This window comes from Gallus gallus, chromosome 10, assembly GCF_016699485.2.
Source record: "Gallus gallus isolate bGalGal1 chromosome 10, bGalGal1.mat.broiler.GRCg7b, whole genome shotgun sequence".
Lineage (NCBI taxonomy): Eukaryota > Metazoa > Chordata > Aves > Galliformes > Phasianidae > Gallus > Gallus gallus.
The window spans coordinates 3,093,163-3,107,452 of record NC_052541.1 but is presented as its reverse complement, the minus strand read 5'-3'; the positions used below and the strand labels follow the sequence as shown (position 1 = coordinate 3,107,452).

The following is a 14,290-nucleotide window of genomic DNA, read 5'->3' as shown; positions in this document are numbered from 1 at the left end:
ATTTTGATTAAAATCAATACTGAAGTGACTGCCTTCGTGAAAACAGCTTTTCTATCCTTATTCTGTTGTTAAAGAAGATGATAAAAACAAATCGTGATCCCACAACTGCCCAACAATGACAGCTTTTGGACACTCCTCTTACTGCTCTTGTTCAATACACGCAAGAATGTGGGCACATGAACAAGCACACCGTATCTACTGAAACAAGAAAGCTGAAATCTGATTAGGGATGTATTCCCTGCCTCTTGCTTTTTGTTTACAAACAACACGATGTGAGAAGTGGAAAAGGCAGCTGCTTTATTTAAGGCTGATTAAATTGGTGACTCCACAAACACTGAGATTTGTACGCTAGATGTTCTGTAACTGATAAACGGGAATGGAAAGCTAAGCTGTCTGGAAACAGCACCTACAGACTGCAGCATGAATCAGACACCTGCCTGAATTCATAAAACAGTGCATAAAAGAGAGACCAGCAGTAATGTGATGTGCTTTTAAGTGTCTGATTACTCTTCATTCTCCTGCTGAAATACAGATGTGTGAGTCCAGAGAAGTACTGGCGCTTCAGATTGCAGAATTCAGATTCTCACTGTATTAATACCTTACTGGAATGGGGAAAATGTGCAGCGAGCAGTGGAGACACACAATATTTTCCTATTGATTGGCTCTAAGACAGCTGATAGAATGAAATTTCATTTACTAACTTTCAGCAGACCAAACGGAACGGGAAAAAATAAGGGCTAAGAAACTTCTCGTGCCATTTTCTTATTTTCTGTGTTGCACTTTATACTCTGAACTTCATATCCCAAATTTGAAGCAGAGCAGTGAATGCTGGCCTTTGATACCATAGATGTGTAATAACACAAGCCTTTGCGTTTTGTATTGGAACAACCCCACCATCATCTACAACCATAATCTGAATGACTGAGATTTAAAATTTGCAAAGTAAATTAAGCAAAGTCAGTTAGGCAAGCAAAGTCTATATTTACCTTTGAAAACATTTAGGGGACAGGTTGTGAAATCTGATGGACTCATTAACAAGTATTTTAGACTGTTTGTGATGAATTGCAAAAGAAGTTGATACAGAGCTTTTCTGCTGGGGATGGTTAATGCTATCTCAGAACTGTGAGTTAATATCCAACCCAGTTTTCTTTGTGTGATTTTTAAAGATTTGTCTGTTCCAGTCACCTATTGTTAAAAAAATGCATGCAGAAATCCTGTTGCTTTTTCTAAGCTAAGAAGGACGAGGTTGACCTGAGTTTGGCAAGCCTTATTTCTAATGCTGATAATGGGCTGGTTGTTCAAAAGGTGAAGCAATGTTGGTAAAAAGCCCTTCTTTATGATGCAAGAAAGCAGTGAGATGAAAGAAGAGAAAGACGAGTACGAAGGAACGGGAATTTTCCACCTCCCTTTTCACTGTTATCACAGAATGGCTTGGGTTGGAAGGGACCTCAAGGATCTTCAAGTTCTGATCCCCCCTGCTGCAGCCTGGGCTACCAACAGCTAGATCAACTAGACAGATCAAGTCGCCCAGAGGGCCCCATCCAACCTGGCCATGAACACCTCCAGGGAGGGCCATGCACAGCCCCTCTGGGCAGCCTGTGCCAGCACCTCACCACACTCTCAGTGAAAAACCTGCCCTGACATCTAATCTAAAGCTTCCCAACTGGACACAGAACCATTGACCACAACCCCCAGGCTGTGACCTTCCAACCAATTTCTTATCCACTGAATAATCTACCCTTCAAATCAGAGGTAAGGCTGTGTGGGAGACTATGACAAGGGCCTTGCAGAAGTCCACGCAGATGACATCAGTTGCCTTCCCTTTGTCCACTGATGGCGTCACTCCTTCACAGAAGGCCACCAGATTGGTCAGGCATGGTCTGCCCTTGGTAAAGCCGTGCTGGCTGTCTCAGATCACCTGCTCATCCCTCATGTGCCTCCATATGTCTTCCAGGAGAATCTGTTCCATGATCTTCCCAAGTACAGATGTGAGGCTCACCAGTCTGTAGTTCCCCAGCTCCTCATCCCTCCCTTTCTTATAAATGGGAGTGATGTTTCCCCTTTTTTGGTCATGGGGGATTTCACCTGACAGCCACAGCTTTTCACATATGATGGAAAGCAGCTCAGTAACCACATCAGCCAGCTCCCTTAGGACCCTGGGATGCATGTGATCTGGCCCCATAGACTTGTATGCATTCAGCCTCTTGGGGCAATCTTAGACTTGGTATGCATTGGTCTTCTTTCCAGTACATCCACAGGAACCAAACTGTGGTCACGTTTATTTGGACAGGACAAAGTTCTCTATATCCTGCCAGTTCAATAGTCTTCTTCTTGTGTTTTTTTCTCCTTCACAAAGAAGCAAGATTTTAATGTTTCAGAGTTTTTAAAACCTGTTCTGCATTAACTTTTATTTTTCCATTATGGATCCAGTAGCCCACTGCGCCATAGGCTGGCTTCCATCTCACCAGCAGGGAATCTCATTTCCACTCTGTCCTATGCATTTTACAGGGCATCAGTGAATTTAAAGTAAGATGAATATTGTGGGAAATGAATTTACAAGTGCTGAAAATGAGAAACACAGAAGATCACAAAGGCTGCACCATCTGTGCTGCTCTGTTGTATTACACACAGGGACAACTGCAAATGAAATTCTGTGTAGAATGAAAGCTTGCTAATCCCAAACTGATAGCTTGTTCTTGGCACAGTGTTTTCTTTCCGAGGAGGCCAGTTTGATCTCTGATTGACCTCATTTTCTTCATCTGGCCCCGAAACGGAGCTCTGACTTTTTAATGATGTGCCAGAACGCAGAATTCTGCACCATTACAACTGATCTTGGAAGGGGCTGAAGTTTAATGTGGGTGGCTTTAGTTTGATCTGCAGCATGACGTTCTGGGGTGACATTTGAGAAAAGTTCTGCAGGCTCCGCTAGGAAACCGCCTCGACAAAAAAACCCAACAAATCCCAGCACACCGAGCCACAAACTAAATATAGCTGGAATATAATTGCCAGCTGCAACTAGGAAACTGACAGCCAATGCTACTTATTTCTGCATTGCTCCACTTTACATATGGAACGGGAACCTTAGCAGAAATGTTTCACTGCACGAAGAGATTCTGCCACCCTGAAGCAATCAAAACAATACATTTTTAATTGCTCGTTTGGGGCTGTTTGTGCCTTTGCAAGTCCTGTCATCCTACCTGACCCGCACTGCAGCACGTGCCTATGGCCAGACCACGTGTGGTGAAGGCCGTAACCTCAGCTCTTTGATTTCCTTACATTTGCATGGACTCTGAACCATGATTAACCTGTGTGCCTATCATATTGCACTATCATTTCCTTGAGAGTTTGATACCAAAAGTAGAAATTGTTTCCTTCCACTTCACTGACACAGTATTTAACATTGTCTAGCCATTATTCATACTGCGTAATTGCATTATTATTGCTTTTGTTAAGATCCCTGGGATATTGCTGCCATATTAAGTCTGTTTAGGGATAGTGAGAACTGGACTTGTCCAGTGCACTTTGTAGAGGAAACTGGTTCTCAATCCTGCCTTTATTTCTGTACTGGGGCAAGAGGGTTAAAATGACAGAAACGTGCATTTATTGGAGGCAGAGGATGACATCATTTGGCTCATACAAAAAATACTCACGATAGTAAATCTGGTACATCGGTTGAAACTAAATTTGAACAATCTCTGTGATATAATAGCAACCTGTTAGGAGACTTTGTAAAAAAATCTTTTGTAAATCACAGCTGAACTCAGCGACAGGAGTTAAAACAACCCTGAAATGTACTGAAACTCATCGTAAGGGGAGAAATCCACTAACCGTAGTTTAAAGTTGGCAATGTAATTCAATGTATTAGCATAGAGAATGCAATGACAAAAACAACTACCAAAGAAGTGTAGAACTAAAGAGAGCCCAACCTGAAAGAGAAAATGAAAATACAACAGTAATCCTGTATGTCGGCCTTGCTTGGCTTATAAGGAAATCAGAGGGCATCTGCAGTGAGACTGCCTTCCAGTATCACATCAACTGCAGGGGAGGGCATTTCCAAGAATAACTTCTCGTCTTCACATGACAGCACAGGAGCTCGTTGTGACCTCCAGCCCCATGACACCGTTATGGATACCTCACTTGTGCCTGACACTGTCACATCTATTATGCTATAATACATTTTTGTAGTCCGAGAACTATTTTTCACAACAGCGTGTGAAAACATATAGCATGTGTTTGGGCGTACGACACTGCCATGCTCTGGCCTTATTGGCTCTTATTGGTACGAGGTATCTATTCTCTGCCTAAACACCTTAAGTAAAACAACAGCACAGGTCCTGCCTGTCAGGCAGTACTTTCAGGGCACATACACACTGTGTGAAGAGGAATCACAGTGCTGATAACCAAACCTGCCCATGTCGAAAATTACAACTTTGGCTCCCAGAAGCAATGGTTTTTGCATCACTGTGCTAAAAGCAAACCCTGAGCAACAGCGAACTTAATTCTGCAAGCAGACCAGACTGGCAGATAAATTCACCATCTTATTCATGACCCGTTCTCAGCTGCTTTGTACCACTGGGCACGGCATCCACAGAGCATCCATATCTAACTTCAAACCTTTCCCAGAAGAGGGCCTTGGTTACTAAAGAAATGCAAATGTCTGCGCCCACAAATCTGCCTTAAAGAAATGCCCTTTCAGATGAAGGCGTTGACTGCAACAACCTCACCTTTCTGTTATTCACTTACTTTTGTATCTTTCCTTAAGCAGCCACGCAGGAGTGATAGTAATGTTTTGTTCCTTTAAAACAGCACCTTTCTGAGAACGTCAACATGCTCTGTATGGAATAACGACTGATGTCTCACACCTGTGCTGGGTAATAACTGCTTTATCTCAGTTTCAACGAGGAGGAGGCAGGGCTTCAGTGATTTGCTCAAGGACATACGGGAAGCCTGACAGAGCCATGACTCTCAGCTGTCTTTCTCATTGTCCCCCTGCCCGATAAACAATGAGAACTGGAGAGAGGCAGAGCTCAGAAAAAATAACCTATATGAAGCCTACGAAGTATCAACAGCTAGCGAGATAGCTGCCAGCTATTCATTAATATCTAGCACTAAGTCCAGTAAATCGCACTTGTTTTATGGACTTGCTGAACAACCACCTAATCACAAATCAATTGTTCCTTTGGCGAAAGGCAACAAAGTCAAAAGGGACAAGTTCAGCTTTTTGTTCATGTTCATGCTACAGCTCATAAGGCGGCACTGATGGCTACACAGAGAGGCTGGTCATGAATGCTGGTGAGAACTTAAGAATTGGTATGGCAGCAGAAAGACATACAGCTCTGGAGTTTACATTTAAAATTGCATGGCTCTACAAGTGGAAATATTTTAAATCTTCCGTAATTAAGAGTGCTGATTTATTACCGTCTGACTTAGCATTTGAGCACAGGTTAACCTGCGTGCAGGTGAAGTTTTAGAACTACAAGTTCCTAGAAAGGTGCTGACCAGTTTTGCAACGATACAGCTTTCTCTTCAATACGTCACTGAACGATGACCATGAGAAAGACTGAGTTGCACTGATTTTGTTGTATTAATTTTGGAGTTGCAATAAAAAGAAATGAAACTTCAAGAGCAGGTACAGTGCCAAACAAGGCTCCTGATAGAAGGAAAAGGCTTTGTCTTGGGATTCTTATTTTTCATGCAACATTACAAGTAATACTGTAGGACCAACCATACCGGGGGGCATTGCAATTATGGTTACTATTGTTCCATTTTGTCACTGATGTCTCGAGTCACCACTTCTCAAACCCCTCTTACCTTGACTGCATAATGGTTGAGAGGATCTTTTGCATAAGAAGCCGGGTAGTAAACTGCATCACCTGCCTCACAGCACGGCTTGTCGCTGGTGAGCCTGAAATCCGACCAGCTGTCCACTCCGAATCGCAGCTGGTCTTTTTGTCCAGCCATGAACAAGTCTTCACATTTAAGTGCCAGCTTCTTCAGTGAATCAGCGTGAAGGCTTCGGATTTTACCTACCACTTCTTCTCGATTCTCAATTCCTCGATAAAGTGCTTGCCTCTGTGGCTTCTGGACACCTCTGCTCTGCTTAGACTGCGAGAGATGTCTCCCCGTCAGAGACTCCATGCTATTGGAGCAGCGGTCCTTAATACTGATAGTGGTTAGGCTGGAAACACTGTTAGTTGCTGAGGTGGTTGTCCTTAACTTCTCCGTAGGCCTGTCCAAGGAATCTCCTGACTCGTTGTCCAGTGCCTTGAGCTCCAAGCTGACCGAGGAGCAGGCGCTGCTGGCTTCCCAGTTGGTGTCAATATCATAGGTGGGATTGGCCACGATGCACAGGTTGTTCTCAAGAGCTTGCTTCTGGAGGTCTCTGGGGCTCGGCTCTGTGTTAGCTCTCAGAATTGTCTTTTTCGGCAGCGGAGGTGGTGTTGGCTGTAAGCTGTTCATTGTCTCCTGGTCCACTATCCCTCCAAAGGCAATGGCATCGTCCAAAGCTCCCTTCGGCTGCCTCGGCTGTTTTGGAGGTATCATGGCTGCTCTGGACTGTCCTGGGAGGTGAGAAAACAACAGTCATGGAAGATTAAAGTACTTTGCATCTGCTGCTCATGTTTGCTCTTTGCAAGCAAGTTTAAGAAGGGAAAAGAAAGAAGCTGACTAGAACCCCCTCCTCCCATCTGGAGAAGACCTGAATGCATACCTGAAATAATGAACTAATGAAAAGGCAAAACGACTAAGTCAGCACTGTGCATCTATTATCACATACAATCAGTCTTCATTTGACCTTGGCATGCGTGTTAAAATCAGTTCCAGTGCTGACAGTGCTCGCATTTTATACCACACAGCACTAATTACAAAACGTGCAAACAGAACCCAAAAATCAGTTTTGGCACTCTGGCCAATCTCAGTTTCAGTCCTTATGCTCAGCCCCCCTCAATTCCGTCTGCAGCCAAACATCTGTAATGGGATGCTTTACTTCCTATCCCGATGGGCTGAAACGATGGGTGGATGCTGTTAAGTGGCTCTGTGTGCTATTCCTCTGAAGGTACATTTCTCTAGAAAGCGAGGTGATCTTTTTTATGTATCCTCATAACAGTTCCTAAGGAACTCGATCGCTTTGATTTGAAATGTGCTAAAGGGGCTGAAAGCATTGTTTCACGAGGCCGAACACAACAATTCCCAGACAAACACTGTAATTTAACAGCTTCAGCAGACGTGTCAGAAAGGTAAGACTGCCCTAGCAGATGCATTAGTTGAAAACAAGGAAGCTGCAGCTACTTTCACAGAGGCTGATGAGCACGTTGCTGCTGGTTTCGGTGAGAGCAGAATCATAGTCTGATATTACAAAAACATACACAACTTTTACCCACCAATTTAGAACAGCCACCCATCCCCACCCATAACGTTCTCAAATAGAGTTCCCTTCCTGACTGGCCACAGGTGCCCTTGCTGGCAGTACTGAGTTCGTAGACAGCCTGACAGAGATTCAGTCAGGAGATTCCCCACAGTGGGTTCCACCTACAAACACATGGGATTTGCTCAGAGAGACCAGCTAGCTTTGAAGGTGTGTGCTTCCAGAGAAGATAAACTGTTGCTGATGTGGATGGATTTTGGAGTGGATGAGTATGTTTTATAACTGCCAGAGTTCTTGGAAATAAAGAATAACTGACAGCAGTATAAGAGAAGTGAAAACAAAACCAACCGACCAACCACCAACCCAATAGAGAGACCAATAAATGACCAACTTGCTGCTGTTTGGGACAATTAAACAGTTGTCACTCAGATCAAAACAAGACTTTTCCCCTCTTAATAATCAACTTGTTTTCAGAAGAATTATTCTATACGTTTTCTCCCCCTGCTTTGAGGACCACTGACAACCATAGCAAGGTGGGGAGCTGATATCTACAGCTGTAGCACAGCAGCCATGAAACACAGCTATGCACTGCAGAATTTCAGCTGAGCATCTTCACCAAGAAGGGAACAGCCCATAGAAAGATGCCACAGCTGTCTGACTGTCCTGCTAAGATACGGTATGTGCTGAATCCTTAAAGAGAGAACTATATCCACAAACAGAACAGTCCTGAACCTTCAATTTCTAACAATCATTCTCTTTTCAGTCATTCCAAGGAGACATCAGAAGCGGCAGTCACATCTCTATCTTTTCTTTAAGCTCAAGAAGCCCCCAGAAAAGCCGGATGGATTTTGTGATAAGCCTGGATGTTCCAACGTTTACAAACTGCATTCTGAGCAGGAAACTCTGTTAGCTTGGTATTTGCATTGGCTGTGGATCTTTTCAGCCTGACTGCCAGGGAAAATTGCACAGGGCTGCTCCCGTGGGTCACCGCTTTTTAGATCACACATAATAAATGTGTTCCAAGGCTGGAAAGATTGGAGAATCCCCGGGGATCTCTCAAACCACTGTGAAGGTCACTTAAAAAAAGAAGTAACACTTGGGACCCTCTGCTGCTCCTCTCTGACCTTTGTGCTGCAGGGTGTGCTCCACAGAGCCTGCTCTGCCTCACCCTGCTCAGCCCCTAACACTGCTGCCAGCTGAGCAGGAACGAAACTGCATTAGAAACGCACTTTTTGCAGGCATGAGGAGTGCCACGATTCACAGTGGGAAGCAGAGCTGATATCTGCATGCCAGAATCACTCGTCCAAACGCACGACACTGAGACAGGTTCGCTTCTACTTCAGATCCATTCTTCTTGCTGATCCAAACGTGCCTCACGCAGCAGTTCTTTGCTCTTACAGAATCTGAGACCTCTGTTCTCCTCCTCCCAGCGACATTCTGCATCACAGATCACTTCTCTGCCTTATGACTGTTACCCTCTGCCCCACTGTGCTAAAACAGACTGGTTGGTGGGGTTTGGGCAAAGGCAGTTTCCTAACTTGCTTTGTCCGTGTGACTGCTAAGCTTGCACCAGTGAGACAACAAATGAGAGTGGAGCAGCCGAAACCCTCTCCAAGAAAGGTAAGATTTGTAAGTGTTTCTTCCTGACTCCGTGTTTCCTGCCTGCTTTAATGGCCCTGTCCTCCAAAAGCCATTCATACGGAGGAGTGCTGCTACTGCAACCACTGACTTTCACTGCTTGTAGCTTTCGGAGCTGACATAAAAACGTAACTAGAGGAGCTTTCATAGCCAGAAATCAGCCTTTCAGATGTCTGGTAGGGAAGCAGGATGCAGAGAACTGCAAGAACAAGCCATTATGTAGTTTCTTTTTCAAGTATTCCCAACTCAGGAAAATGAGCTTGTAAAGCATGCCATGTTTCAGTGTAGCTTCTCACCACAAGAGCCAGTTTTCCATACCAAATGCTATCCATGCAGGTTAAGTGCCTGACAAACATTATCTGGCCTGCTTTTATGCTGACTTCTTAACACTGGGCATTGCTTTCAGGCCCTTCCAGCACAGCCTTTCCCATGCATGGATATAGCATGCACATTCTTTACATCATTGCCAGGGAAGAAAAAGTTTGTCCTCAGTTTTGCTCCTGCTTGAAGGCACAAGAACATTCTTTTGCACAGAAGTACTGGCAAAGCATTTGCTTTTTTTCCTTGCCTACCACTTCGTTCTCCCCTTGAACACTTCACTCAGCTGCACAGACTCTCCAACACTGCAAGATGAAAGCAGGAACAGGCACAATATCAAGACTTAAAGATCTTTCAAGTGGCTTCCAGGCTGTTCAGAGACTGAACAAAAATTAACTCTTTATAGACAGCAGCTTTATGGAGAGCTGTAAGTAATTTACAGTACAATATCTTCCACTGTGGAATCTTGCTATTCTGCACTCAAGGGACCAGAGAGGGAGAGGAATTTTGGAGTGGCTCCTTATGTGCCTGCAGGGAACCTGAGACAGGGCTGGGCAGACCACGTGGCCGTACCAAAACATCTCATCAGTAGTTTGAGACTGCACAGAACAATTCTGTCCTGAGGAGGGTTGGCTGCAGTCCTGGCAGCTGAGGGTTATACATGAGATACACATAACCTCTCTACTCTGACTGAAGTTTCCTCCTATTGATACACCCGGCAACACCCTGAGCTCTTTTATGCCACCATTGTGGTGGGATCTCCTATTTCCCAAAAAATCCCAACTCTGTTATGTTGTATCCAATCCCCAGTAGAGAATCCCCTATCCTGCAAGGCTTTCCTGCATTGTTTTAATTCCTAGATGAAGTTTTTTAATTCCTAGATGATTTTACACGTTAGATGAGGTAACACCTACAGCTTGCACTTTATTTTACTTCTACGGCTTGCACAGCTCTGGCTTGTATTTTATAAATGAGCTTTCTCAAGTTCTGCATCTGCAGTTTGGTCCCTGACAGATAATTGCTTGCAGGCAGGACTGCAAAGTGCTGATGGGACAACTGCTGTGAGAGAAGTGGAGGGCCAAAACCAAAGGTATTTGAGGACAGTATTACTGCAAACTTCTACCTCACTGCAGATGAAAATGTACCAATCTTGCTGTTATTCCTGTTCCCAAAATGTCGTGTAACATGTCACAGTGCAAGACGAGACACTTATCAAAGTAAGGATGTGATGTTGTCTGCTTTTCCATTAAAAAAAAGAGATGGAGTATGTATTAGAATAGTATTTAAAAAGGCAATCTCATGCATTATGCTGCAAATTGCTATGTTCATTGCTATAGCAAATTGCTGTATGTTTTCCCAACTACGACACAGACTGCAGTATGTAACCATAAAAAGGTAACTGTAGATACAATTGCAGCTGAAACGAAAGCGTCATTTAACTCAATTATCTTACATATTTCCTTATTATCCTAACTTTCATTTACACACGTTGGTATTTGTTAACTCCACAAACGATGATTTTGCTGCTGGGGTGGTGAAAGAGTGCAAACAAGTAGGAGTTGCTGTGTCCTTACCTACTCATTTCATGATAGCTATCTGAATTCTGAAGTGAGGCTGCTCGAATAAAGAAGAAAAAGTTTGAACTGCAGCCAGAGAACACAGTGCCATTTAGGGTAGCATTGCTTTTAACAACTAGCAGCAAGCTTGCCAAGCCAGGCTAAGTCAAGCCTACAAGTTACTTTAACTCTTTCATGTCTAAAATTTACTCTGGTGACCGTGAATCTGAATGTGACCTGAGGGTGAGGGTAAGATTTTGAATGAAATGCTCATCCCCTTCCTGCTCAGAGCCTCGCTGAACCTGGTGGGTTTTGTGTATGTCCACAGATGAATGCTCCACAATTCCTCTGGGCAACCTGTTCCAGAGTTCATGACGTTTCATGATTACATTTCACATGAGTTTACTGCTCTCGCTTTGTGAGATGCTGTGGGAAGAAAAGAGGCCTACAAACAAAAGCACTTCTAACCATGTTGAAGCAGCTGCCATCAGGCCCAGCATCCTGCTGAAGTGAACTCAACTGGGGAAAGGTTTAAATAAAAGAATCACAATGACATTACTTTGGATACAACTGATCTCTTGACTGTAGGAGCCCCATGGCTACAAAACAGCGGTCTCAACATGAGAAGTAAGTGATACCTCATGCACTAAATGATACCGTGGGCTTCATCCTTTTATATGTTAGTCTGGTTAGGAATATGGGCTAAGCAGGCATCAGCAGTTTTATGTAGCGAGACCTACTGTCAGTAATGTACTTAAGTCCTAAATAGGGAAAACGTACAGATGCAGACCTATATGAATATCTCAATGAATGGAAAATAATTAATTAGGTCTTCGGGTAATTCCACCATAAAAATCTCAATTTTAGTTGTTCTGGAATTACAGTTTCTTGGTAGGTGTTGATGTCATTCTTCGGCAGGGCATTTTTCTCTTTTTGCTTCATAGACAGTAAATTTAGATTTAACTATGGTTCATTCTAAGAACAGGCCCCAAATGTGCATTTCAGCACAAATATGCAACAATACTGCTAAATATTTAGGGAAAGTGTGCACCTGATGGTTTAAAACTTTGGTCCCCAATCCCTCAAACAGGTATGGACATGCCAAAGTCTTATATGTGTGACCCATCTCAATGCAGTCAGTTTATTATTGTATTTAAATATTCCTAATAACAAACAGATGAGGGATTTTTGCTCTTCTAGAAAGCTGGCTGCAGGTGCTCCCGAATTCACAGTACTCCAAACCAAAACACTTTAGAAAGCAAGGCGCATCATATTGGTACTGTGCTTTGGAAGATGCTTATTTGCCTTCCGTAGAAGCCCTGTGTACATGCAGTTTTTAATGACTCAGGAACTGAGCCGATGGTGCAGCACTTTCACGAGATTCCTACTTTACATTTTCCCAAAAGAACAGAGGTAAACTCCCCAGCTGGGATAAGAAAGGCTTCAGTCAACAAAAGATGACTGCAGATATTTCAGCAGTTAGTGATACTGTAAAATAAAGGGCCCTCTCTTCTGCTAAAGCTTGGAAAAACACTGAAATCTAATTATTGTTTTCAAAACACTGATCATTTAATCAATTAATTGATAATTAAAGCTCTTTGATAAAAATGCCTCCAAATAGATCACAGAATCATAGAATGGCCTGGGTTGAAAAGGACCACAGTGCTCACCCAGTTCCAACCCCCTGCTATGTGCAGGGTCACAACCAGCAGACCAGGCTGCCCAGAGCCACATCCAGCCTGGCCTTGAATGCCTGCAGGGATGGGGCATCCACAGCCTCCTTGGGCAACCTGTTCAGTGCGTCACCACCCTCTGAGTAAAAAATTCCTCCTAATATCCAACCTAAACTTCCCCTGTCTCAGTTTAAGACCATTCCCCCTTGTCCTATCACTACCCACCCTTGTAAACAGCCATTCCCCCTCCTGTTTATACGCTCCCTTCAAATATTGAAAGGCCACAATGAGGTCCACCTGGAGCCTTTTCTTCTCCAAGCTAAACAACCAGTCTTTGAAAAGCAGCATGAGACATTCTTAGAGCCCCTCTGAGACCTAGCAGGAGAGAAAACCTTGTTGTTTGTTCAATCTTTACTTTCCTGGTTGTATCCCTCACAACGAGGCAAGATAATTTAACCTCCTATAAATAGAAATTACAAGTGTATCCTTAGGAACCAGTTTTATGAGAGCACATTGAATAGCTGGAAAGAGAAGGTTCTTCACACACACACTCAGATCTAACTCATATTTTCCTCTCTAAGTACGCATTTACCTAAATTGCTGTACGTGGCACTGCAAGGATTCAAATCAGAAGGATGTGGAGCTTCTCCTTTGTCTTCCTCCCCCTGAGGGGCACGGACAGCTGACACGGGTATGACCGAGGCGCTGCCACCATTGTCCTGCTTCACAAACACGGCTCTTGGGACACGGGGGGACAAATCCTCCAGCGTGGTATCATCGGGCACTTGACTGAAAGAAACACAACAAAATCATTTGGAGACCGAGGGTGGACCCTAACGGCAAAACACCTGAGTGTGCATTACATATGAAGGGGGGGAAATTAAGAAATAAGCTCCTTTTGCCCACCTCTTCTTTTATGAATAACTTTCTAAAACACTTATTTCTTTCTTAATAAGGTGAAACAACTTGACTCAAATAGTAAAAACAGCTCCTACCCTTCCTACAAAAGAGACAATGAAATGTTTTACAGCTGACTACAACCAGCACATGTATGCAGGAATGACTGCATAAAATGCGTGGGCCTCATACAACAGCAGCAGAGGTTAAGGTGCTTTTTACCAATTAGAATAATTTTGCCCAAATCAAAGGTAGCAGTGTAGCAGTATTAAGACTGTAGGTCTTAATAAATGCACACGACTTTAATAATGCATTTTCATATACTGGTAGGATTTTGGGAATGGACACTCTGGGGAACCTAGCTGTCAATTTCCCATCTAACGTTCTCCAGGATTAACATCCACTTTCTCGTGTATTACGTCGGTCACAAAGGCCAGGAAAGCATTCCTCTGTGCCTGCTCTTAGCTAGGAGCTTCTAATCGACCTATCATTACTTACAGCACAGAACTACAAATGTGATGGGTTCAATCAGCTTCCACGGATATATTTACAGCAATAGGAGTTTAAAGTTACATGTAATATATAAGAAGAGCACTGTGCTCAGGTTTATTAAAAAACCAAACAGTGCAGTTGAAAATGCAGCAGCAGTTATCAATAACGTGCCAGATAAAACACGTCAGAGATGGACCACAATATTTCTGTGTTTTTATGCTCTCTCGCTCACAGAAACAAACACTGACGAGAGCCAAATCTTCAGAGCGTCTGTCCTACCCACCAGTTCTCATCATCCCATCCCGATCAAATCGAACAGGAGGGATACTCAGTACTTGTGCCTTCCATAAGGG

At 43.6% G+C, this 14,290-nt stretch overlaps 1 protein-coding gene across 13 annotated transcripts in view; it reads right to left on the bottom strand.

Annotated features, from left to right (window-relative positions):
* The window catches only part of PEAK1 (pseudopodium enriched atypical kinase 1), a 92,267-nt gene that overhangs the window by 8,828 nt on the left and 69,149 nt on the right, over positions 1 to 14,290 (bottom strand). For all 13 annotated transcript variants that reach the window (XM_040706168.2, XM_040706171.2, XM_046898868.1 and 10 more), the window contains 2 exons: positions 13,141 to 13,337; positions 5,812 to 6,560 (listed from right to left, as the gene is read on the bottom strand). In XM_040706168.2, coding sequence (XP_040562102.1) covers positions 5,812 to 6,560; positions 13,141 to 13,337 — 946 coding nt within the window. The remainder of the gene's footprint in view (positions 1 to 5,811; positions 6,561 to 13,140; positions 13,338 to 14,290) is intronic.